Genomic DNA, 26,490 nt, shown 5'->3' with positions numbered 1-26,490 from the left:
AGTTTTATCCACGGTTTTATTCCTTTTATATAATTGTAATTTGTAGACTAATAATGTGATTGTAAAGTGTAAACAAACAAAGACCTTACATTTCTATGGCGCTTAGGCACACACCCGTCACACATTGTGCAAATATAGTGGGGCAAAGAATGAGCGATTAAGCAGTACTGTACGTGTTATAGCAACGACATTGAAATGAAATGTCTTAATCATTAGTGGTTTATTTATTTTTTATTGTTTTTTTTTATTAACAGATCACAATGGCGAAACCGGATCCCAGAATAGAAGCTATAAAAGCAAGGATACAGGATTTTCCAGATTTCCCTAAACCTGGTATTCTGTTCCGCGATATTTTCCCCCTGTTTCAACACCCTAGTTTGTGTCATGATGTTGTGAACGTATTCTATGAGCATTTTGTATCAAAATATCCTTCAACTAAAGTTGATGCTGTACTTGGCCTCGATGCAAGGGGATTTCTTTTTGCTCCCCTATTAGCTGAAAAATTTAGGGCCAATTTTGTGGCTGTAAGAAAGAAGGGAAAACTTCCTGGAAAAGTGGTATCTTGTGACTATACCCTGGAATATGGTTCAGCGGAAGTGGAAATACAAAATCATGCCGTTTCTGATGGCCAAAATGTTATCATTGTCGATGATTTATTGGCAACTGGTGGCACTATGAATGCCGCATGTTTACTGGCCAAAAAACTAAAGCTTAATATTATCCAATGCCAGTGTGTAATTGCCTTAACTGGTCTAAATGGTGAAAAAAAGCTACCAGCTGGGATTGACTTCTATTCAATTGTACAATATGAGTTTTAATCATTGCTTCAATACTCTGTTAGAAAAATTAATTATGTGCTCCACTTCAATTGTGTTCTATATGCAAGCAAAGTTTTAATTTATTCTGTGCAGTGTGTTCTATAAAAAATATTGAACTAGCTGCGGTTAATTCATGTTTCTGTGGTTAGTTACCTGTTGAAATGTAAAAATATCCATGATGTTAATTGTTAACACATACAGGTTCGCTATAAACTCAATCCTTGCAAATTTACAGTGGTTTATTAAAAACAGTGCTAGTAAAATTGTTTACAAAAAATATATTGCTTTAAGCTTAAACATAAAAAATTATAGCAAGTTTAATTTATTCAGATGCAGATTTAACTTCCTCAAATGCAAGTGTCATGTTATCCACCATTCCAAGTAGCAGCTCATACACCTAAAATAATAAGAAAAAACATATAGAAACTTGTTACACATTAATTTTTTCTGGCACCAACCTGGCTGTACATCTTCTCTGTGAGTTTTCTTCTAGTGACAGGGTCTAAAGAATCTGTAGGAATAGTCTTAACGCTGGATGGTGTCTTAGATGCTGTATCTCGTTCTTGAATTTCTTTAGTTGGGCTTGGTGCCTTTCCTCCTTTAGCTTTTGGATCTTTGCTCTTAGGTCTCTGTAAGAGATAAATATTACACAAAATGTAGGTGCCTATGATTTCACAGTTGCCAGGAATGCAATTTAAAACATACATCTTTATCCTTTGCATCTTTCTTTCCCTTCTTCCCTTTGCCATCATCTTTTGAATCTTTACCAGTGCTCTTTTTTCCTTTCTTTTTGTCATCTTTATCTGAACCGAAATTCAAACAAATTATTAAAACAGTCAGTTAGAATCACATATTGTTATCAAAAAAAGGGTTTTCTGTAGCTATAAAAATAGGTTTCACAGCGTATGATTAATTACAAAGTGCAGTATTATTTTGTTTAAGTGGCCTGATTGCAACTTTTCCAGTATGAATAATGTTACTTAAAACAAACACAGCCAACAAAGATGACACAAGCATAATAAAACAGAAACAAAATAGAAATGCCTGAACCAGGTTTATGCTTCTCTAATAGTGACTTCTCTGCACTTGATTGACGTGAAGTAGCTGATAAGGCTGTAAGCAAGAACTAAGTTACTTTCTCAAGACTACAACGTAGGCTACTTGGCTTACTACTGTGCTAAATATACCTAGTCAGACAACCTGTTATTTCCACTACCTATCCAAGACTGTCTTCTATTCTACATGGGTGAGATCCTGCAGCTGCACCGTGAGACATGAGATTTAGACCAGAATTGGCCCATTACCTCAAAACCCAGGGTGCAACACTGCTACCACATGAACAAATGAGTGTCTCATGTGGTGTATTATAATAACCTTCTTTAGTAAATAGAACTGATTTAAAATTATAATATTCTGTGCTTCAGTTATTTAAACTATCAATGAACATGCTTATGATAAAAAGCGGATGAAATGTCACAACTACAAGCAAGCACAGCAAATAACACACTACACGCCATCTTGCCTTTAGCATCAGGTTTTACAATAGTAGGCACAGCTGCAGTGGCTGAAGAAATAATAAAATAAGTCACAAAAGGTATTTTACCATTTGAGATGACCATTAATAGTGAATCAGGTTATCAAAACAGAGAAATTCCTTATAAATTTAAACAACATTACAAAATAGGCAAGTTAATATAAGTTAAAACCAAACCGTCATTTTTAGATTTTTGGCACTTAAAAATTTTTATTACAATGGTAACTTGTTTATTAATATGTGGTTTAAGTTAAAACACAGACATTGTAGTGCACACAATTCATGATGGCTTTACACATAGGTTCTGGCGTGAGAATTATCAAATATGCAACTAAGAATAAGTTAAACTTACTTGGTTCAGGTTCACCAATTACTTCTGTCATTATGACCTCAGGTAACCCCATGATACCACGTACCATCATTGAACAACTGACTATGTTGTCAATTGCATCTTGCCAAAGTTTGTAGCTGAGTAGAAAGTTGGATAAAATAACTAAAAGTTGTTCATGTTTCTAAAGATTGTAAAAACTAAAAAAATTAATACGACAGATAAAATTAGAACAAATTTCGTTTATGACTTTAATAAATATAACGAAGAAATCAGTTTAACTAGGAGAAGAATTAGAAACAAATGATAGTCATTTGATTTCTAAATTTTTGGTAAAATTGTTCTCTTTCATACACTGATGAAATTTCTTACTAGATGTTATAATGCACCTTAACAAACTTATTACTTCACTGAAGACGGCTTCATTTTTTTAAAATGAAGTGTATGTATGAAAGTAAATTGTGCCTAACATATGGGCTTTCATGCTAATATTAAGACTCCTTTTCATTACAGCTTAGCTGAAAAGATATTTCAACTTACCCAGCTGCATACATTCCTTTTTGTGTTGGTGTCAATGGCGGAAAAGATAATTGGCCAATCACTGCGTTTAATCCGCTTAAAAGTTCCTCCTTAGCTCCCTCATCTGGTAGTGCTGATACAAACGTTTGAAGCTCGTCCAGCGAGAGATTCCATTCCTTTCCTTCACGATCTTCCTCAGCATAAAGCTGGTAGAAAACACAACATAATGGCATAAATTTTCCTGTGATATGACATTAAAATCATAAAAATGTTATGTTTATTTGTTGCTGAGTATATTACATTAATAGTGTTTTCAGGCCTTTAAAAATATGTTTACATTTCTGCAACAAGTTGATACAATGTTAATTGTTTACTAAACAACAGGATAGTAAAGTATATATATATCATTTGTTGGCTAATGGGCCAACTATGGGCCAGTCTAAAACCCAAGTCCCATAACAAGTCTCTTCATAGGACCTCATATATACAAGATAGAATATACATGTTGGGTTAATAAAACAACTATGGCCCAAACCACAGGTCCCAGAACATTTCATGTCATACAACTTTACACAAAGAAGAATATTAAATTAATAAGTTTTGTAAACCTGCAGGTAAATATTCTTTAACTCCATGATGGTTTCATGGTCATAATATCTCCCGTTATTCTTCCTCATGAAAATTTCCTCCTCAGTTATGTAAGCATCGATTGGAGATGGAGACCTAGAATAGAATTCAAAAAGCATAATATCCAGGTTATACATTCTACACTTGCACTGTGGTACAGTGATTAGCGTGCCTGCCTCTAACCCACAGGTTATGCGTTCAAGGCTGGTCGCTACTACCAGTGTGGGCATATGTGTCCTTGGGAAAGGCATTTAAAGGCAATTGCTCCGACCCAGTGGTTATTGATGGGTTGTCTAAATTATCAGCCATACATAATAAAAAAATCCCCTAAAAATAATTACCAACATACATGGTAACTCCTAAGCTGACACGAAGTGTATGAAACAAAACACTTGTGTTATAATGACTGTCGTTTCCTGGCCACGCGAAGATAAAGTAAGTTACAATTATTCATACACTACCAACATTATAACCAACTCTAGCTTACCTCTCAGGAGTTTGAATACCACGTATGATGTCTTCAATAATCTTTTTCACTATAACTCCCGCCTCCCTTGATTCCAGCTCTTCTTCTATCTTCTTTCTCTCCTCTTCCATATTATCATCTTGTACTGCAACTCCTTTCAACACAACCTGACAAACAATATGTTCAAGTTATTAGGTGAATAGTAAAACACAATATCTTTACAGTTTTGAGAGTTCATTAAAAAAGAGGTACGGCATATTGAATGGTTAGCAAGTAAGAAAAAAGTGTTAAAATCTACTCATTTTTACACTAAGCTAAAAACTTTATAAAAATTATATAAATTGTTAAACAGTTTGATTTAATACACTAACAATTATTTTAGTCATTTATTCTGTTGGGTGTGCAAGGGTAATAATATAATAATAATACAATACCTTTATTTGTCTCTTCGATTACGGTAGCGAAGATTTAGAAATATTTTAAATGAAAAGACAGTATATAGCAACAAAACAACAGTTGTTGAAACACTAGCAATTACTATTAGGAACCTGTCATAAATTTTTACTCAATTTATGATCGCTGACTGATACTTATAAAGAGTGATCAAAGCAATATAGATACTAAATAAAGACAATATGAAGTAATTCTTCTATCACCTGTAAAGAAGCGCCTCCTAACACAGCAGGTTTGGTCATTAACTCCCAAGTTTCAGTAAAGATTCCTGCATTTGGTGATTTAAATACGAATGGGAACTTGGTAGTGTCGCCAGGTAAGATAACTCCTGTAATAGGAATAAGAGTTTAATTTTAACAAAATTTCACAAATGATCTGTACTGTTGAAAAAACAGAGGAATCTTTTTTGTTTTGTCTTTAGTGCAGAATTAAGTACCTTATGCAAGAACAGTGCACATGTATTTATTAATATAACACATTTTTTTATTATTCTTTTCGGTTACAATAACAAGGCCATATTTAATTAACATAACGAAGAGATGGGAAACAAAAGCAAACTTACAGTCCTTATAACATGCTAACAATAAAACAACTACATGAAAGAGTTTGGTTAAAAAGTGTGGCCCTTAAACTCTATACAATAAACCAAAGCCATGTAAATAGTCCGACGCGGTGGTAAAGGGCTCTACGCTGCTACCATTGTGGGCATATGTGTTCTTGCAACTAAGTGGTCACTAATGGGTTGTTTTTATCAGCCATGCAGCCATAAATTGTTTCTAAAACATTAAAAGTACCTTCTCCTGTGTTAAAGTAGAATCTTTGCAATAGATCAGGTTTGAGAGCTTCAAATGCAATTTCTTTTGGCACTTTTCTCCATTCATAATAAACAGCTGTTGTTCCATTATTTTCCACCATAAGATGGGAAGAGGTTCGTTCACCAGCGCTAGATTCAAATCCTACTCGAGCCACAGCTCCAACTTTACCCTGGTGTGAATATTTACCGAGTATATAACACATTCATTGGACTTGATATTAAATGTAATTCCGTTCCGGGAATCGTCCAAATATATGAGGATTAAATCAGAGCCTCATTCACAAAATTTGTTACAACTACAGCACAGATAGGGTATAGTTGTGGTAAGAAATATTTTTTAATCCACATTCTTTAAAATAAGATAAATATTGCAATGCGTTCAAGGTTACCCACACTGTTACGCCACAATGATTTCATGTTTGATAATTCAGGCATAGACATAAGATACCACATTATATGATGTTCAAAATAACCCCCATGTTGTAACAGACTTGGTTGTATTTCCATACATATTGAATAAGTAGGGTGGGGGAAAATACGACGACTTTTCATCCTATTTTCTCATTCCATTTGGTAGTAAACAAAGAATATTCAAAGAATTATAAAACTGTATCTCCACGACTCCCATAGACCGTTGTTAATTCTTAAAAACACGATCAAGATATTTGGATATTATGTGTTAAAGGTCTCCCATGTTCCTAACCCTACTATATATATAAATTTTTGTGGTTCAGTTTTATGTTTAATATATGCAGCGTATACACCATACATTTCTTACTATAATATATGTTATATCTCACACTAACTACAAACCTTGTTTTCAAAACTAGACCCAACCCATTGAGCTTGCACGCCATCAAATATAATAGACGGTCCAAATATTGGTTCTGAATTGACATCAGGATATTTATACAAGGGATCTGCTGGTTGTTGTGAGTCCTGTTCGATGGGAAGTTATATTAACATTATGACATTTATATTATCATTGTGACATTGAACTCCAACGGGTTTCTAGGGTCTTAAATCAAGTCTGTTGAATGGTTTTGGTATGCATGTAAAAAAATCCCTCAAAATATATGCAAAAATCTCCCAAAAAATAGTCACCCACAAAGTAACATACTTGGTATTGGTAACTCGTGAGCTGGCACGAGGTGTATGAATCAAAACATTTGTGTTTAAGAACTGTTTTTTCCTCCACGCATGGATAAAGTAAGAAGTTGCATACATAAATGACAAGTTTTAAAGTATTGCGAAATTCAAATAGAAAAGCACTGGAAAGACATGATTGTGATGTTGAAATAAGGGCATGAGACAATATCATATTACTTAACAATTCAGGTATTAATGTATGTAATAGTTAATCGAAGAGACAAAAAAAAGTTATACTCTTTTTTTTACCAGTATCTGTGGGATTTAATATGGGAACTAAGCTAAACTGATAACTGTTTGTATATCTGTTCATAACATTTAGTAAACTAGATAACATAAATTTGAACTTACATATTTATCGTCTCCTACATATTCTACTTCAAAGTTAAATTCTTCATTATGAAAAGTTTGTTTGTCATCATTACCAATCACTTCAAGGTGCAGCAGATCCTGTTATAAAATATAAAGAGGTAAAGCAAAAGTAATTCATAATTACATGTAGAATTGTAAAAGTATCAGTATGATAAAAAAACTGCAATCATAAGCATTTTTAACATTATGCGAGAGAATATCACAAAAAAATGAAAGATACATAAAAAAAGAAATCCCAACTTTTCGATAAAGTACTTGTTTGTAATGTGTTTTTTTTATTGTTTTTATAGCACATATAAAAAAAAACATGACACACTGAATTATAAAGGTAAAATGACCTAGAACTATGTGAATTGTTATATGTTTAACCCACAGGTTTTTTAACACGAAAAAGACATGACATACTGGGTTATAAGGATCAAGATCTTTCATTATGGGTTCAAGTTGTCTTGTTCGCTGCTTAAGGTATCGACTTGAGTGCCAGGTCCTTCGTGGATCAACACTGGCTTCTTCCCCAGCACGTGTGGCTCCAGTTTCATGTCTTACTGTCACTGGCTTGCCGATGTGCTCTGGATTATAAACGTGCATGGCAAATTTTTGATGAGATGGAGAATAAATTAAAGGCAAACTAGGAACCTTTTTAGTTTATATTTCAAGAAGTTATCTACTGCTAATATGTACATGACACATCATAAAACATCAGTGAATAAGATACATAAACATATAAAAAAAACAAAAGCATTTAACGTTTTATAATTATGTACTAATTACAAATTCATATAAAAGTAAAAAAGAAATTAATCCTATTAGTTCCAAACCTATTAGTTATGGAGTTTTTATTGTATTTATCAGTGTGACACACCATGGAACCTGAGATTTACTCCTATAATCAATCAAGTGGTTAAGTCTTCTGCATCCAAATTTTGAATAAGTGAATGTAACTTATTTTAGCCTCAAGTGGTAGAAAAACGACATTTGTTAAACACGAGTGTTCTGTTTCATACACCCCGTGCCAGCTTACGAGGCACTATGTATGTTACTTTTTGGGTAATTTTACCAAGCTTTTATTTGTGAGTTTAACTTACCAAACTCTACAGGGCTTCCTCTTTCAGTTTTAGTAATTGACATTTTAATTCCCGTCAAATCGTCACCAAAACTTTCATGTTGTTTCCAAAATTCACTTCCAACTCTGTCTGCAAAAGTTTGTTTCTATAAGTTTAAATTATAAGCTCAATGATTTCAACATAAAAAATATGTTATTCTTTTATAAAAGGATGCTTTATGTCCGACCCAGAGGTAATAGGTTCAATGCTTTTCACTGCAATCATTGTGGGCATATGTGTCCTTGTGCAAGACACTTAACAGCTAAAAATGAAAAAAAAATCACCAACACAGTAACATACATGGTAACTCATAAGTTGGTTGAGGTGTACACCCCCATATTAAAGGATTGTCGTTTCGGGCCACGCGGAATAAAGTAAGTTACACTCACTCATGTTTTCCCTTTCCCTCAAATCAAAGGACCCTTTAAGTCTAATTATGCGCTTCTGGCAAACTATTTATAAAAAACATGAAAAGTTTGGTTAGGAAATTATTGCTAGAAGAGCACAAATGACTTTTAACATGCCTGCAACAAAACTTGTACACAAAATAAACAATTTGCTCAATGTTACTTACATCCCTTCCCATAATCAAGAGCCGGTATCGACCGATCTACCAATTTCCTTTTTTCCTGCATCGATCGATAAGCATCATCTTGGTTCATCACAAGACGATCAGAAGGTTTATGCAACAACCCTGGATTTAATACCATAAAAATCATTATTGCAAGGCATATTATACACAGACCAAAGCTGTTTTACAAATAAGTTCTTTTTAAAAAAAACTTTAATGTTAACATGGATGATTTTGTGGCGTTAATAAAAAAGACGACTCGGTTCGACCACAGTACGACTCCATACCATGTTCAGGTTCAAAACTTAGTTTATTCTACAATACAATTCGTGTTACAAAAATAAAATAAATTCGACAACACGTTACTCTCCAGCCTCCAACTAGCTGTCCAGGCTCCCACTGCCTGCTGATACAGTACAGGACCCAACGAAAGGCGAGAACTCAAAGGCGAGAAGAAGCATTATACATGAGAAGAACATTATAATTATTTTACAGCAAGGCAAAGTTTCTCAGCATTGTTTATAAATGAAACATTGTTGTACATGGGTTACAGGAAACAATCAAGGCGCATACACATTACGACAGCAGGCCAGCTGTTGCAGTTACATGACACAAAATCCAATCGTTATGCATTAAGTTAGATTTAGGTGAAGAATCTCCCCCCCACCTTATTTGCTAACCACTAACTCCTAACCCCTAGGTTAGGTGTTGATGGTTAGGGGGATAGTGGTTATAGGGGTTAGTAGTTAGTGGTTATAGGGATTAGTGGTTAGCAAATAAGGGGGGGGGGATTCTTCACTAGCACCAAATAGGTATATTATTATAAATATGTGCTCAAAGCACACTTAACCCCTATAGTATTATCATGACCCAACAATTGGGTAAATCCTCTTTGAAGCAGACTCCCCCCCATTGTATGTGTCGTGACTTCTGGCACACTTTTGTTTTTATTAGAAGACCAAGTTTATAATATTTAAACATAAATGGTTGGTTTGTCTGTTATGTGTAGCGACCACGCTTAATTTAATCTTTTATTTTGAAATGTAAATATGTTTTTATTGGTTAAACATGTTTTAACAACTGTGGTTTTGTCCCTATATTACCGTTGTTTCATTTAAAATATTTCTAAATCTTGGCTACCGTAATTAAAGAAGCAAATAAGGTTATTAATATATCATTATTGTTATGTCACCCCGTTTTCCACAAGAGTAAGTAGTTATTTTACTCTATATGGATGATGTATTATGGCAAGGCTTACAGGGCACCTTGGATTTAGACTAGACTACAAGAGTTACTCCATTATCTCAACACATTTGTTTCGTTCTATACGGGGGAGGTCCTATGATAAGATCCACCACAGCAGTGGTTCCCAACTCATTTTTAAGGCAACCCGGTAAAAAAAACAGTTTGGTAAAACCTTGCGACCCAAGCATATTTTCGTAATATTTTAAGAGTTACACAAGATTGCGTTGCAAACAGTTAATTTTTTAGCTGCTGGCCAATGAAAGTTTTGGTTTTTAAATGGTAACAACAGGACTCCATCATCAAAGACATAATCAAGACAGAAATTTGTTAATTCAATACGACAACGGGGCTAAATTATGTCAAACAATCTTTACTTGAAATATATCCTTGCTGCTTTTTCCTTTCCGCCATCTTTTTCCTCCAGTTATAAAGAGCCTTTTCTTGGTTGATAGCAGTTGGTATTTGGGCTCTGTATGCAGTTGGAGGTCTCTGGTACTTCTCCACATCAAGTTCTACAACGTGTTGAAACTCAGGAAGCTTTGTAGCAGCTGGGGAGTCCGGCTGTTGAGGTATATGTAACGTTGTTACTTGTTATAATGGCATAATGCTATACATTAACGCTACTTAATAACACAAGCAACTAGGGATGCACAACACGGAATAATTAGGTATTCTAGGTCTCTAGGATATCCTAGAATACTTTATTTCGAATCTAGAATTCCGAATCTTTTTGTATTTATAAAAAATAAGGAATGAAGCCAAAACGGCCAAGCCAAAATGTATAGCAACCTTTGAAAAGACGCTGCGAAACGTTTTCTCTCGAAAGTCCCACAAACACAAGAATCTTTTCAATGTTAAAAAATTGTTAGTTTAGTTTTGAAGATGATGATGTCATTAAACAGAATACCGAATCCTGGAATTAGATTCGAATCTCACGGATTCGAAATTAAGCAACTGGATAACTTTGACAATAAATAACGGTGTGATGATAATGTTGTTTTGAATTATGCAAATAAAATCTCAAAAATTGAGTAAAATATGGACCGGTTAAATATTCTATGTTAATCCTTTGCAACATTTGTGGAACATCTAAACAGACTCCTACTCATGACTAATATAGGGCGTTGTGGCAAAGTGATTGGTGTGCCTGTCATTAACCCAGAGGTGATGGGTTCACTATTCGCTGCTACCATTGTAGGCGAATGTGCCCTTGGGCAAGACACTTAACGGCAGTTGCTCTAACACAGTGGTCACTAATGGGTTGTCCAAGCTATCAGCCACACATAAAAAAAGGAAAAAATCTACCAAATAAATATTGGCCCACCAAGTAATATACTACGTTTATTCATCATCCTATTTATCCCTAACCAATGCGTTACAATGAAGATCTTACTCTCATGACTTCTCTTTGAATTGCAACATCCACAAAGTCACGAACTGTACCAAGAATACTGTGTGGGATGATACTGCCATCTGTGTTGTATCTGAAATGAAGTATCAGGGACATAGTACATATGTGTATATCTATATATAACATAAAGTACTATTGGGGAAGATGGAACATCTTTAGCACATGATATTCAAATATCCTGATCGTGTTTTTAACAATTAACAACAGTCTATGGAAGTCGTGCGGATTGGGTTTTACAATTCTTTGAATGTTCTTTGTTTATTACCAAATGACTCAAGAAAATACAACGAAAATGTGTCCCATTTTCCCCACTCTTATTATCTCTAGCAAAGATCAAGTTAAATAAAACATTGAGGGAATTAGCAAGAAAATGACACGTTACAGGGAAAATCTACTTGAGTAGTGGGTTAAAGCCAATGTATATAAACCCTTAAGAATCACTAATCATCACCTAGTAATAGTATTATACACACATACCTTGGTCCTGCAGGGCCAGAATAATCAATTGGTTTAAGTTTTGCATTGGGAGGTGCAGGACGAGCGACAACGATTTGTTTCTTCGGTTTTTCGCTTTTCTCCTGTCCTGGTCTTGGCTTACGAACAAGGTAAGCGGTTTTCTCTGGCTCTTTTGTAATCGTTCCTACTTCAAGCGATTTTCGCAACTGTTTTTATTAAAAGAATAAAGCATAACGTAAAGTAGATAATAGATATATAGTAACGCGTGTATCAGTTCGAATGTTAAATGTAAATACGTGGCTGGAAATAAGTAGCGAGCAGGCGCAATCTTTCAAGATGAGCAGTGAATACTAAAAGACACAATTTACGAATTAAAAAACAATAAACATATAAATTGGCAAGGCATAACTGCATTATAACGACGTTCTACGGTGCGTGATCGGAAGTTTCTACAACTGTTTAGAAAAAATGCCTAGTAATATTAAATTTAAGATATTTATTTTATCACTTTACCTTAGACAAGTCTTCATCTCTGATAGCAAGCCTTTGTATTTCTTCATTATTGATGACAACCGGCTTGTTATGATCAAAGGCAGGGGATCCTGGTTTATCTGGTGTTCCTGACACTTTCTTCTTGGATCGATCTAAAGAACGTATATTGTCCAAAATAGGGATAAGATACGCACGAAGTTAAGTTACACATATTCATTAATACCAAAATAACTTTTAGGGCTTGTAAATCAAGTACCAATGCTCAAAACAAACTTAAAGTACGTATAGTAGGGTGGGGAGAAATATAGCTTGTTTTGGTTTTCTTTGGGGGTCCTATTTGGTAGTAAACAACTAAACAAACAATATTTACATAATTATATAACCGTATCCTCGCGGCCCCATAAGTAGCGTTGTTAATTAAAAGCGGTCCTAACTAGCGTTGTATTAGATGCCAACAGTATCCCATCTTACCCCACAGTACTATATAACAGAACAGGAGTAAGATATGTACGAGCATTTCATTATTTAAACGTTGCCGAATATGCACAAAAAAACGAAGAAATTGTGTAGAGATAAACATTTAAAATCGTATTTATTCTTATTAATTAAAATCCTTACTTCTCGTAACTTGCTTTGAAGCGACCGACATTATCTAACTGTTCCAAGCAAAACGCACATTTGTAATTCCGATATAACTGAGCGGTCACCCAACCCCAGTCTCAAGGCAACGGAATGTTTGTCTACTTCCCATAAGTACAAACGTCCTTGAGTCAATAAGGTTTGAGGCGAGCTGTTTTATTATAAACGTCAACGTATTAAAGAGCTTTCATTCTGCTCACACACTGCTTGAATAGCACTGAGCGTATTACGACCGGTGAGTTTTCTATTCATGCCAAACCATACGTAGCGTGCCGATCAACAGAGTAACGCCAACTTACGAAATGGGGAATTTTGGTGTTACATCACTCAGCGTTGTTCACACTATACAGTGCCAGGTAAATATCTTTCAGAAAGACGATAACAGCATTTTAAGCTTGTAATGCTTTTTCGTGGTGTTGTACACTATATTCAGCGAATTATATGAGTGGTAGAAAAATAAACGATGAGTTTCGGCAAAGTTTTGAAGTTTGAAAATCCTGAACAGGTTGAAAAGAGATTAACAGTGACGAGAACCGAGCACCGCTCTATCTGTATATAACTGTAGTTACGTGCTACTTTGTCGTAACAGTGTTCTAATTTTATTGTGTTTAGCTATTTGAAGATTGTGCCAGGTACAATGGCAGGATCTAAAGAGATTGAGAGATTTAAAAAGAGATTAAAATTAAAGAGAAATAAGCGCTGTATACACACTGGTTTACGTTTAAACTTCATCGAGCCGCGTTTCGCAAAGATGCTTGTTTTTTAAATTATCGCTGAATTAGTATAGAAGATAGAAAGGGTAGTTGTCGTTGCACAAGAATATAGTTACCGTCGTCATGAGCGTGGCTTTCATCGTCAACCACAGAAGCAGCAGCCGTATGAGGATGGCTGGTATCAGCAGTTCCTGGTAGCCTTTTCTCAGAGTTACGACTGGACAAAGTACCAGCTTTCGCTATATTCCACATTATACCAAAACCTTACTACCCGACGACTTAGACGTAATAACAACAATAGTTTACTGAATTTTAGCCATAACAACACAGTCAGGTCTCTTTCCTGATACATTAGGTGGAAATCCGTGGACCTTATACCATACACCTATAGAGCTATACCGTCCTCTTTACTGGCTTCCTTATCATCAGCGTTATATGAAGGTAACCAATACCGACGCGATGCTTTGATTATGGAAACAATAGACGGGTGTTTTGTTACTAAATCCGCCACACTGGCTGTTCTGTACGCTTTGTTTTAAACTGCCAGTTGGAACAGTGGTTGTAAAAAGTTTTATTGCAACTTGGAAGGTTCCTTATTGAAAGAAAGTCAACACTGTGAATAATATAAGACAGTCACTTAGAAAGGTATAGGGGTAATAAAAATATGACGACTATAGTTGCCCGATGCGCGAGGATAAATAAGTTACATTCATTTAACTCAGCACAGTACGGCAGTTTAGAACAATAAATGCATTATTTCTCAACTTTAATGTGAATACGTTGCCGCTGAATGATCAATTCTTGTGGACGGCACATGACGTAAGTGTGTGATGACGTATTAACATAAGCACAACTTGATCCGACCGTTGATTTAAGTATTAAGTTAATTGATGTTTGGTTGACAAAGATATCAAACGTAAAGTGCCGGTATTTGAAACTGTGTATGGATATATCCATTTCCCGATTATAATAACTGTGTGGAATAAGGGTAGGGTTTAAAGTTACTGAACCGTTGCGGTAACGGAGACCAAAGTAACCGTACAAGACGCTCTGTAAGTATCCGCCCATGCCTGTTAGAAAGTTAACCGCACCGGAACTATCGGCGTTCTCAGACCATATGTTAAAAGGAATGTGTATGTTACGTAGTTGTCGTCTGTACATTAGCTTCGCATTTTCTGTGTCATTTAGTTGTAACCAGTTGATTGCGAACATTCCCCATGTCATAGCAGGCCCGAATGCAGAAGTACAGTCGTTGTAAACCTTCAGGTCGTTATACTGCACGCTTTCTAACATTGGCAAGCCGAGAGGAAATCCCAACATTGCTGTATCAGCTTGCTTTACGGTCTCGTTGGAATAAAAGCCGTCATACTCCGGGTGGTAATGGGCAGTCTCATTGTATGGTATATACAGTAATTTAGCGATAAGTTGCCAACGACGAGCCTTTTCTTCGTCACAATCGAGTTTGGTTGCCACTTCTGCAGCAAAGTTTAGATTTTGAGCGACAGCGACGTTCGTAAAAGCGGAGTTGTTCACTGGCGCGTGCCATTCGTCGGGTCCCATGACATTGTTTAAAACGTAGCGACCTTTAATGGCATTCCATGTAACACGGGATGACCAGAATTCCGCTGTCTGCCGCAGCATATCATACGCCCGAATACAAGTTGTATTTATTTCTGAACTTAGTTCCAACACTGTGCGAGAAGTGACTTCAGTTGCGTCTTGACATTCGACCAAAAAGCTCCAATCATTGGTAGCGTATATATACTGCTTTAAAAGGTGAATAATATCAGCTGTAACATGGATTTCGTATTCTACGTAGTTCTCTCCAGGGCAAACATCAGACCCAGTATATGCAGTCTCCCAAGGATAGTCCGCACCTTCGTACCCGAAACTTTTTGCTTTGGCAAGTGCACCGACCAGGTGTCGAACCCGGTACGTCAGAATCTTTCTAACCAACTCTATAGTAAAAAATATTTGATGTTATGAGGCAGTCAGTTAGTAGTTTTCACCCGAGTGAATAAACTTCGTTAGTGGGTAAGATTTAAACTCAAAATATAGCCTTGGTTTGAATAGCGATGAATATTAAAACAAACGTTTGCTATGGTTTCCAAAGCAGCAGTGGTTTTATATCATGCATGATATGCAGTCTTAATGTTGACATCGCGACTTGATTGCTGACATGCGCCATGCAAGGCTCACCTGGGTAGAAGGGCAACAACGCTGGCGCCATCCAGAAATCTTGGTCCCAGAAAACATGTCCCATGTAATCAACACCAGATCCACCGTTCGGTAACCCGCCAGGACTAACACCGTAAAACTTGGCTTGCGGGTTTTTGGTGCTTGGGAAATTGCTGAGAATATAGTATAACGCCGAAACCATATACTGCGTTGATTGTATGTCGTTCTTTACGTCGATTAGAGCAGAGTTCCACTGCCGAAGCCATTCGTTTAAATGTAACTGGAATAGCCTGTTCGCTGTTACAGTTCCCATACCTACGATGTAGTTTCCGATCGTGCTTGCTCGTGTTTCGCCGACAGCGAACATGAAAACGAACTTTTTAGTTGTAAAATTGTTCCCGATATTTTGTACAGTGAGTTTCTTTGGGAATTGAGAATAAATGACGTGAACTGTTAGATGCGAAGAACCATTCATCTCTGGTGTAACAGTCGTAAATTCCTTGTGTATGGCACTTCCCAGATACTGACACTTAGTGCAATCTGAACTTGGAATGTCTTTTGAGCAGTTACAATACGACGAGTTGTAAAATAAAGTCTCAGTAGAGTTTAAACTCATGTCTTTAGAAACGGGGCCTGATAAATCGTGGAGTCGGACGTAACAAGTGCCTTGTATTTTACAAGTAACGCTAACTTCGGTAACCAGTAAATTCGTGAGCAACTTATGGGCGTATATCTCCTGCGTGACTATGACGTTTGTATCGGAGAGACAAATGGTAAACATCCCGTTTTTCGTATCTTGTGTGAACAACTGTGTAGACCAGAGTGTCGAATCAGGTACATATACATACGGGATATTGTTCTGCAGTCTTGCTCTATGGCTTTCCCCTTTGTAACCGTTGTATAATCCGGCCATGTAGATTGTATCACTGAATATGACGGTTCCTACAACACCGTTCGCTACTGTGGGGTAGAACCTTGAATCGTTGGGCAAAATGGAAGATTCTAGTACGTAAGGGTCGGTTTTTCTAAATTCACGATTCGTCTTCACAAATCTATGCCCCGATCGCATACAAGACAAAACGTCGTCGTAACGTCGTGAAACCATAAACAGACAGAAGAGAAGTAGAAATCCTGAAGAGTTTAGAACTTATAAGATTAGGCTGCGAGTGGTACGTTTAAACTTAATTTGTATTTTTTTACAGATGGATGCTTTAAAAGTAGGGAGATATAAAATAAACAAGTCATATATATATGTAGCACTGGTCTGTTTCATTGCATTATCATTTTACTTGGACTACATCGTATTATTCGATCCAAATGCAACCAAAAAACAGTTGCAATATCATTACGAAGCAAACCGAGTGACTTGCTTTGGAAAAACGCAAGAACGAAACCGTTTAATCGGAGACAAAACAAGCCGAACTAAATTGTTGTCGTATTTAAAGCGGCCTACATGCAATAACTTGTTAAGAAACATTTCGTTGGGTAATTGGGTATTACGGAAACCTATTGACTTTGCATTGAGGCAGGAATTGGATTCTATACATGATAACTATAGGAAAGAAGTTGGGATACCTGTACAACCATGGCGCAGTGATGGTCGTTGTGGATATAAAGTAATGGGAACGGCTGGTAAAAAGAATTGGCCGCGAGTGGCAAGTTTCTGCGACCCAAAGAGTAACAGGCAGTGCTGCACTGATTGGAACAGTGGGGTGTGTGTGGCAATCTCTACTACACAGCAATGCAACTGCCTTGGGTGTGTGAACACTGAGAAGTATTATACAGACGCACTTGAATCTACATGGGTAACTAATGATAACAGGTAAATTTTATAAATACAAATTTAAATTATACTGGGGGTAAAATGGGATGACCTGGCCATTAATCTCATATTTTGTAAATATGTTTTAAACTTTAACAACGTTGTCTTAGAGTTGCAGAGTTGAGATTATTTACTTCTGTGAATATTCTTTGTTTACTACCAAACGGGACAGAAAAAGAGAATGAAATGTCCCATTTTACCCCTATCTTACCAAATGGTAGATTTAAGCTATATAAATTTGGCAGGTGCAAATGGGTGAACTACACCCAACTTGAGGCATGTGCTGTGTTAAATGAACTTTCTGACCAACAGCATATGGCTGAATTATATTTTGTGGGAGATTCTCTTATGCGAAACATGTTTATGGGCTTTGCGTTGCTGTTAAGTGGAGAATTGAAAAGAGGTCTTTGGAAAACTTGCCTCTCAAAGGAACTAAACGTAAATTTAATGTATGTACATTTCATAACCACATACTGACATATATAACTATTACTTGCAGCAAACATGCCAAGGAGACAATCAATTTGTATTAAGAAGATGTCACAGTATTGCTGTGGCCCATTCATTAGATGAGATGGGGCATAACAATGGTATTTTATGTGGTGGGCATCGATACTTCAATGTATGGTATAAAGATTATGGAATGCCATCACAAAGTCAAGACTTTATTAAATTTGTGCAAGAAATATCTGGGAAGCCTAACACATATGTTGTACTTGGAGTAGGTATGAAAAGTGACATTTAATAAAAAAGTGACATTTTGGCTGTAAAACAAACTAACGTTTTTAAAAAAAGCTTCGATATGTTTTACTGCGCTAAAACTCACAAAAACCAATGACAAAATAAGCCATACTCTAAACTCTTTTTTATTTTTTGTATGTCACTGCGTATTCGATTTTTTGTTAATATTTCTGTGGTATAAGAAAACTAACTTTACCCACAATTTTTCCAGGTTTACACTTTCAACTACAGAGCGATAAAACAATTCAAAGTTTTTTGGACCCAGTATTTAAAATGCTTGGTGAAGCAAAGCAAGTCTGGCCCAAAATCATATGGGTTCACGCTCTCAGTATTGGGTTACTGAAGCCACCAACATACCACAAACTACAGGGAACTAACGCAATCACACGTTTTGTTGCTGAGATAGAAAGTTACCTCAAACTACACCAAGTGCCAAGCTTGGATTTTCGAAGTATTACCGCAGAAGTAAGAAGTTATGATGGAACGCATTATGGTAGTGGAGTAAACATTATGAAAGCACAAATACTTTTAAATTATTTATCAACACTTTCATTGCACACCTAAAACTCTTCCAACAGTTTTTCTATGCGGATTGCAATTTTATTTCTTTTTTGAAGTGATAAACTTTCCAGTTAGAATATCTCAGGCATTTTTTACTCAATTTTAGTCCATTTTGAGATTTATTATTGTATTTGTTTCATAATATGTTCGATACTTTAACCTGGTATGGCAAAATCAGATATAAATGGTATTACTTTTTTAATCTGCATGAATACACTGAAATTATAGTTTTAAAGTTATACTCTTTTGCAATGTTAGATGGCTCCATTCATAATTTGCAATTTATTTTACTACAGCACTACAATTCGTTATTGAGAAAATTACATTAAAATAAAGTTAACTCACCGAGTACAGCTGTAAGATTCATTGGACTTTTTGGTCTGCTGAAGTTTCTGCTAGATGCTTTAACACTCGGCCGATTGCCTCCTTCTTTTGAAGTCACACTAAGCCCAACCATCCTTTGTCGTATTGTAAAGCCGCAATGCAAAAAAAATAAAAAAATTTGAGGCAAAATACAAATTATAAAATAAATTTTAATTTTGTTGACATCTCTATGGTTTCGATTTAAACATAAAAATATTATTTTAAATAAAAGTATAGACATCGAAGTTAAGGTATTTTCTTGGGGGCAAAATATGAAACAGAACATCCGTGTAATAACGACTGTCGTTTTCCAGCCACGTGAGGATAAAGCAAGTTAGAAGTTAAATTTATTAATAAATGTCGGCCGACAAAGGATTCACACACAAATGTAAAATCGCCTGGTATCCTGTTCTGTTTGGCGGGAGGCTGGAAGTTAAATATGCGACAAAACAGAAGAGAATACCCAGGAAGGAATATAATTTCGTTTAGCAGGCATTGGCTTTTAAAAATATTGGCGCAGATGCCGAATTTGTCAAGTAATTGCCTAATGTTATATCTGCCTATATTCTATATAGTTTGGTTTTATTTAATCATTTTTCTGCAAAGTAATTATGTTTTAAACACGCCCAGGTAATATTGAACTGTTTTATTCATTTTTTTATTGGTCTGAACAATTAATTGCAAAACACCTTAACAAACGCTACTTGCAATAATTTTACGCTAAATTTACAATATAGTATTCCTGCAACAAAATATATTCATTTTTATATTCCTATTTACTCGAAAATTATCTCCACGGTTTAATTGACAGCAAAAAAGTTCACGCGAAAATTGTTACTTTTCGCGCCAAAGCGGTTTCATCGCTAGCGATCATCGGCAGAGTAGAAATTGTTTCTAATCGATTTTCTGTCGCTCGTATCGCTAGCGATGGAGGAAGTGACGTCACGACAATCGCTCTCTTCCATCGTCAGCGCCTTATTTCCCGCCCGTAGTGTGAACCCGCCTTTATTGTAAAACCATCTTCTGAAACTTCAGTATTAAAAATATGTTTTCGCCCAGTTCTATATCTGACACATACTAATAATTGGCGCTTGTTTTGCTATATAGCAATTGGGGCGACGGGAGATATAAATGAATGTAACTACACTCAGAAAAAAATTGGGTTAGTACCCAAAAAGATCGGGTATACTTGGGTTGCTTGGGGGGGGTCACCCAAGTCTTGTATTTTGGGTAGTGGTTACCCAAATCATTTGGGTAAAATTGACTCCCACCCAAATTCATAGTTTTTGGGTACTTAATTTTTATACCCAATCTAGATATTGGGTACCTTGGGGGGGGGGGGGGGTCACCCAATATTGTTGGGTAATGTCTGTTTTTACCCAATGAATATATATTGGGTACCTTGGGGGGGTCACCCAATATACTTGGGTAATGTCTGTTTTCACCCAATGAATATATATTGGGTACTACAATTTTTACCCAAAATGCATATTGGGTAGCTCTAATTTTTAATCTTTTCAATATTTTGGGTACATTCTGTGTATACCCAAAACACTACAACGCTGGTTTTACCCAAGAACGAAGTTTATTTACGAAATGAAATATGACACTGTGAAAATTACAGGAAAGCGAAATATTTTTAAAGGCGAAAGAATAGTGTACAAACAAACGTTATCAAAAGGAAACAAATTTACAGTTTTACTGCAGATTTTACAAGCATTGGGTTTAAATATCACCACTATATAATTTGTCCTCGCGTCGCGAGGTATGATAGTCGTTAAAATGGATGGACCGTTTAAACACCTCGTGCCCGCTTACGAGTTACCACGTGTGTAACTTTGTGAGTGAATTTTTTGTGTTTATGTAGGGCAGCCAACTTAGTGACCACAACTGTGTCTGTTACTGACCAATGGGTTGAAGCAATTGCCGTTAAAGTTGTTTTAAAACAAGTGGGTGGTGCCATCGTGTGGTTGGGTGGTGGTGATTTTGTTGTCTGCATGGTGGGAGTAGAGAGCTAACTTGAACAACCATGTGTTATTTTAATACATAACATCATATTTAAGTTTAAAACATGATAAATATAAAAGTAAATCACAATCATACCAACAAACATAGTAACATACCATTTTTATACAATAGATGAAACGTAAAATACGTTGGCGAAAGGTGTCTGATGGCATCATAAAAGGTGACTGATGGCATCATACACACCAATTTTGCAATGTCTTTAGAACATGGTAGCCACACCTACTGACCGACTGCTCCCATTAGAGAATAATATTTTCCCCGGAACGTTTTCCAGTCGGTCTGTATTTAATAAACTTCATATTGTATTTGTCTGTCCTACTGCACATGCGCAGTAGCATTGCGGCGCATGCGCAATAGCACCCGGTCCAAATTCAACAGTCGGAACAAATATATCACAACACCGGGAAGTCCGCCTCTCTCCTCGGGCAAGAGCGATTTTGTGCCCAGTTTCGTTGCAGTATTGGCAAGCTTCTCTTTGTTCGTTGTACTTTACGGATAATTGATATCCATCAACCGATATGTAACTTGGAATCGGGTTTTCGTTCAAAACATTTCTTGCCACAACTAAAATACGTAGATTTGTATTCAAGATAAGCTCGTCAATTTTTCATTTTCGAGTGGCATTGGCGTGCATCACCCTTTTGCAACCGTTGTTCTGTCTGTCGCAAATAAATATACAGCGCATACATTTTTCACAAGCAGTTTTTCATGCAGTTCAAAAACGTCAAACCTCGTTTTGCATGTTGCCTCAAGCAGGTTCCCTTTCGTTCCGATATGCCTTGTAGCTTTGTTGTTGAAAACTTTATTTTATCCAACAAATCCCGTATTCCTTCACGGTTTAAGAGAGTAGCCGTTCTAAATGAAATACAATGTGGTCTAAGCTGCACTGTGCTTGTTGGCCTGGGTCACTAAGTCTTGGCTTACCGCTGTGGCATAGGTGCGTCCGCTCTACACACTGTCCTGAGAAACTATAATATATGCAAATTATATTACATGCACACTCATTAGATCTGTGCTCTCTTGCTGAAGAAAACAGTATTTTTATTTTTAAATATTACTATAACATATTCGAAGCTGGATCGGTAGAAAATTCCATAAATATATTTTATGGCGAATATTAATATTTTGGTGTGTCGGTTTCTAGCGGAGCATATACAGTCGCAAGTAATTTCTGAGTTAAAACGAAAAATTAAAATAATGACTTGTAACTGTATGAGTTTTCTTGCAAACGTCTGCCCGCACAATAAAATAATGACTTATAACAAATTTCATACCCGCTCCAAGTACAACATATGTGTTAGGCTTCCCAGATATTCCCTGCACAAATTTAATTAAGTCTTGACTTTGTGATGGCATTCCATATTCTTTATACCATGCATTGAAGTATCGATGCCCATCGCATAAAATACCATTATTGTGCCCCATCTCATCTAATGAATGAGCCACAGCAATACTGTGACATCTTCTTAATACAAATTGATTGTCTCCTTGGCATGTTTGCTGCATGTAATAGTTATGTTTGTCAGTATGTGCTTTGAAATGTATATATATATATATTAACTTTACGTTTAGTTCCTTTGAAAGGCATGTTTTCCAAAGACCTATTTTCAGTTCTCCACTTAGCAGCAACGCAAAGCCCATAAACATGTTTCGCATTAAAGAATCTCCCACAAAATATAATTCAGCCATATGCTGTTGGTCAGAAAGTTCATTTAACACAGCACATGCCTCAAGTTGGGTGTAGTTCACCCATTTGCACCTGTCAAGTATATATAGCTTAAATCTAGTAATCTACCATATGGTAAGATGGGGGTAAAATAAGACAAATTTATAAGTTTCATTCTCTTTTACTGTTCCGTTTGGTAGTAAACAAAGAATATTTACAGAGTTATATAACCGTATCCTCGCAACTCTAAACGCGCGTTTTGTAGTTTGCGAGTGTGAACGATTAAATTAATTTCAGAGATTCATAAAAAAGCTTGAATATTTCGTACAATTTGATTTAGTCTCATTAAACTAGTTTTAGTTTTGTGTAAAAAATGAAATATAAACATGAGGAAATTAGGCAGGGGTCAACATAACTTTAATTTGGGATAAAAACAACCAAACAATTTCGTTTTAAAGTTATATACAGTGGTGTGGGGGAAGATGGGACACCTTTTAACTCGATTTTTTTTTCGACCCATTTAGTAGTAAACAATGAACATTCAAATAATTATGAAACTGTATCCTCACGACTCCAATAGACCGTTGTTAATTGTTTAAAACACGATCAGGATATTTGGATATTATGTGCTAAAGATGTCCAATTTCCCCCCACCCTACTATATATAAAGTTTACCTGGCAAAGCAACTAGCACAGCCGGTTAATTTCGGTAGGTTAACTACAAGGTGTAGAATACTGGTAATATAAAAATATTTCAATTTGGTGTCCCATCTTTGCCCACATTGTAGTTTTCAGGATTTTATTGCCAAACTTTGAAAGGTTTGCTTTTATTTCAATATTTTTTATATCTCATGGGTGATTCAAACATAATATACTGATATAATAGCAACATAATTTATGGAAAAAATCGAAATTCAGTCTTTTTCACAAATAATTCATGAGAAGTGGCTTGTGCGAAGAATAGTGTAGCAATACCCAATTTGTAGCAAAAACGTAACTTTATTAACTCGAAACAATGATACACGACACAATAGAAGATGTTATGTCACACCTGTTATATATTTCTTCGAAGTGTCTTCAATTAATAAAGTCATGATAGTACAAATCCATGGCATCACCCAAACTTTGTCATACATTTTGAGTTAGGAAATGTTGGTTTGGCAATATGTGACTAAGCGTCCCATCGTACCCCACCGTAATATGCGGATTATGCATGTATTGTGGCGGAGAAGAATATATTTTCATAAACCTGAAATTTCGGCGATATTGTATATAAATGTCGTCAAACATAGTTATATTATTTTTGAATTCCTTGTTATTGAGACGAATCATTTAACACGAACCCTTACCAATTTCGACCTATAGTAGGATGGAGAAAGATGGGACACCTTTTCATTCTATTTTCTCGTCCGACTTGGTAGTAAACAAAGAACATTCGAAAAATTATAATACCGCATCCTCACGACTCCCATTAGTCGTTGTTAATTGTTTAAAACACGATCAGGATATTTGGATATTACGAGCTAAAGGTTTCCCGTCTGCCCCCACAGTACTATATATTTTAGAAAATATCCGCAACCACGCGAAATAGAAATTAAATTTTTGGTCATAACTTGGTAAATATTAGATGTAGAATTCATTTTGAGGCACCGTTATAGAATGGTAATAATGAGACGTATAATATAAATGCAATCCTTTTTAATTTTGACCTATATTTAGGAAAAATATCTGCAACCACGCAAAATAAAAATCACATTTTCGGTCAAAACTTCGTAAATATTGGAGGTAGAATTAAATTTTAGGCACCGTTAGAAAGGTATTAATGGGACGTATAGAATAAATGCAACCCTTTTTAATTTTGACCTATATTTTAAAAAAATATCCGCAACTACGCGGAATAAAAATCACATTTTTGGTCATAACTTCGTAAATATTGAAGTAGAATTAATTTTTAGGCACCGTTAGAAAGGTATTAATGGGACGTATAATATAAATGCAACCCTTTTTAATTTTGACCTATATTTAGGAAAAATATCTGCAGCCACGCGAAATAAAAATCACATTTTTGGTCAAAACTTCGTAAATATTGGAGGTAGAATTAAATTTTAGGCACCGTTAGAAAGGTATTAATGGGACGTATAGAATAAATGCAACCCTTTTTAATTTTGACCTATATTTTAAAAAAATATCCGCAACTACGCGGAATAAAAATCACATTTTTGGTCATAACTTCGTAAATATTGAAGTAGAATTAATTTTTAGGCACCGTTAGAAAGGTATTATTGAGACGAGTAATATAAGTGCAACCCTTTTTGATTTTGACCTATATTTAAAAAAATATCCGCAACCACGCGCAACCACGCGCAACCCGCACATTTTAAAGGGACCCGTAACAAACCCTGGATTGGCAAACACAAGGTGAAAAAACTGCTTGGTACTATAGTATGTATACGATATTGTTATATTGCTTCATTTGATTAAGTTATTGCTGTGTTTGGTTCGTTTATTTGTAACTCTTGTTTAATACGGTGATAAAATATTCCAGGAGACACCTCACGTTCGTTGCAAATTCGGCAGATGAACAATTTGTTGTAAAGCATCAGCAAATATAGTGGATATCATGGAAAGGTTGGTAAAAGCCTTCAGGAGATGGAATGCCATGGGATGGATGGTGAATGTTTACAGATGGGTGTGGGGTTGGTTTAGAGGAAATAACAATGCACTCACGGATCAAACAACAGTAAGATTTTGTTTTTAATTCCTTAAATAAATCCAATACTTTTGCCAAGTGCTACACGATCCCAAGTTACATTAATAGAAACAGCACAGACTTTATTTTTACAAAACTCTGCGTTACTAATTTACCTAGCAATCGAAGGCTAGTTCCCTAGTTGATAATTAATGCTTACCACATGATTATAAATGTGTTGTCTTTACAGGATGAAAGAGATCGACCAGTGATAATAACCCAAATGATGTTTACTTCTACAACCAACCCCCACCAACCAATGTTGATGTTCAAACACTTGGTGAGTTTTAGAATAAGAACATAACTCATGTAACTGTCCTGTTATTGTTTCAATATAAAGAATAAACTTGATGGACATGTCACATGCGTCTGTCACTGGCGTCGATTTATATCAGTGGTTCTTAAACTGGGGGGCGCGCCCCCCTAGTGGGGCGTGTAACACTTGGAAGGGGGGCGCGATAAAGTATAAAATAAAGTGTTATATCTCTTATTACAGTGGTGTTCAAAAGGCTTAAACACGACGCACGCAAAAGTTAAATTAAAATAGCAAACCTTTAAGTCTGAATTGCTATTATGTCTTAATTAATTGCCAGACAAAACAATCGCTATTATGATGCAATGAATCCCTATTATTTCGTAACTAACAGTCTACCTGGCTAAGAAAAACATGGC

General features: G+C 35.8%; 3 protein-coding genes and 1 long non-coding RNA gene across 8 annotated transcripts; 3 read left to right on the top strand and 1 right to left on the bottom strand.

Moving 5' to 3' along the window:
* The first annotated feature begins 34 nt into the window (after nt 1-34).
* On the top strand, nt 35-1,048 carry LOC100186031 (adenine phosphoribosyltransferase-like). The gene is made up of 2 exons (XM_002121413.5): nt 35-169; nt 255-1,048. The coding sequence occupies exon 2, from the start codon at nt 261-263 to the stop codon at nt 816-818; it is 558 nt and encodes a 185-aa protein (XP_002121449.1). The 5' UTR covers nt 35-169; nt 255-260; the 3' UTR covers nt 819-1,048.
* On the bottom strand, nt 953-19,578 carry LOC100183627 (MYCBP-associated protein-like). 5 transcript variants are annotated; one of them, XM_026837552.1, is made up of 20 exons: nt 19,358-19,564; nt 12,380-12,510; nt 11,888-12,072; nt 11,393-11,483; nt 10,374-10,560; nt 8,758-8,877; nt 8,166-8,273; nt 7,486-7,649; nt 7,060-7,158; nt 6,373-6,498; nt 5,540-5,729; nt 4,949-5,073; nt 4,314-4,459; nt 3,808-3,922; nt 3,221-3,405; nt 2,705-2,820; nt 1,869-1,931; nt 1,524-1,621; nt 1,277-1,447; nt 953-1,215 (listed from the first exon to the last, which is right to left on the bottom strand). In XM_026837552.1, the coding sequence occupies exons 1-20, from the start codon at nt 19,467-19,469 to the stop codon at nt 1,141-1,143; spliced, it is 2,607 nt and encodes an 868-aa protein (XP_026693353.1). In that variant the 5' UTR covers nt 19,470-19,564; the 3' UTR covers nt 953-1,140. The 5 variants fall into 5 exon arrangements, with proteins under 5 accessions (XP_026693353.1, XP_026693354.1, XP_026693356.1 ...); XM_026837553.1 differs by lacking the exon at nt 1,869-1,931 and adding an exon at nt 2,341-2,382 and having other exon boundaries at nt 19,358-19,563; XM_026837555.1 differs by lacking the exon at nt 19,358-19,564 and adding an exon at nt 12,977-13,541.
* Nucleotides 17,065-19,363, top strand: LOC104266405. Its single transcript, XM_009862517.3, has 4 exons — nt 17,065-17,710; nt 17,956-18,148; nt 18,210-18,435; nt 18,663-19,363. The coding sequence occupies exons 1-4, from the start codon at nt 17,091-17,093 to the stop codon at nt 19,013-19,015; spliced, it is 1,392 nt and encodes a 463-aa protein (XP_009860819.2). The 5' UTR covers nt 17,065-17,090; the 3' UTR covers nt 19,016-19,363.
* A 5,880-nt stretch (nt 19,579-25,458) lies between the features above and the next one.
* Nucleotides 25,459-26,416, top strand: LOC108950105. The gene is made up of 3 exons (XR_001975074.2): nt 25,459-25,487; nt 25,615-25,809; nt 26,009-26,416. It is a non-coding gene; the product is annotated as an uncharacterized LOC108950105 (long non-coding RNA).
* Nucleotides 26,417-26,490: the final 74 nt, after the last annotated feature.

Source organism: Ciona intestinalis, chromosome 14 (genome assembly GCF_000224145.3).
Source record: "Ciona intestinalis chromosome 14, KH, whole genome shotgun sequence".
Taxonomy (NCBI): Eukaryota; Metazoa; Chordata; class Ascidiacea; order Phlebobranchia; family Cionidae; genus Ciona; species Ciona intestinalis.
The sequence above is the reverse complement of the archived record's forward strand: the minus strand, read 5'-3'. Positions and strand labels throughout refer to the sequence as shown.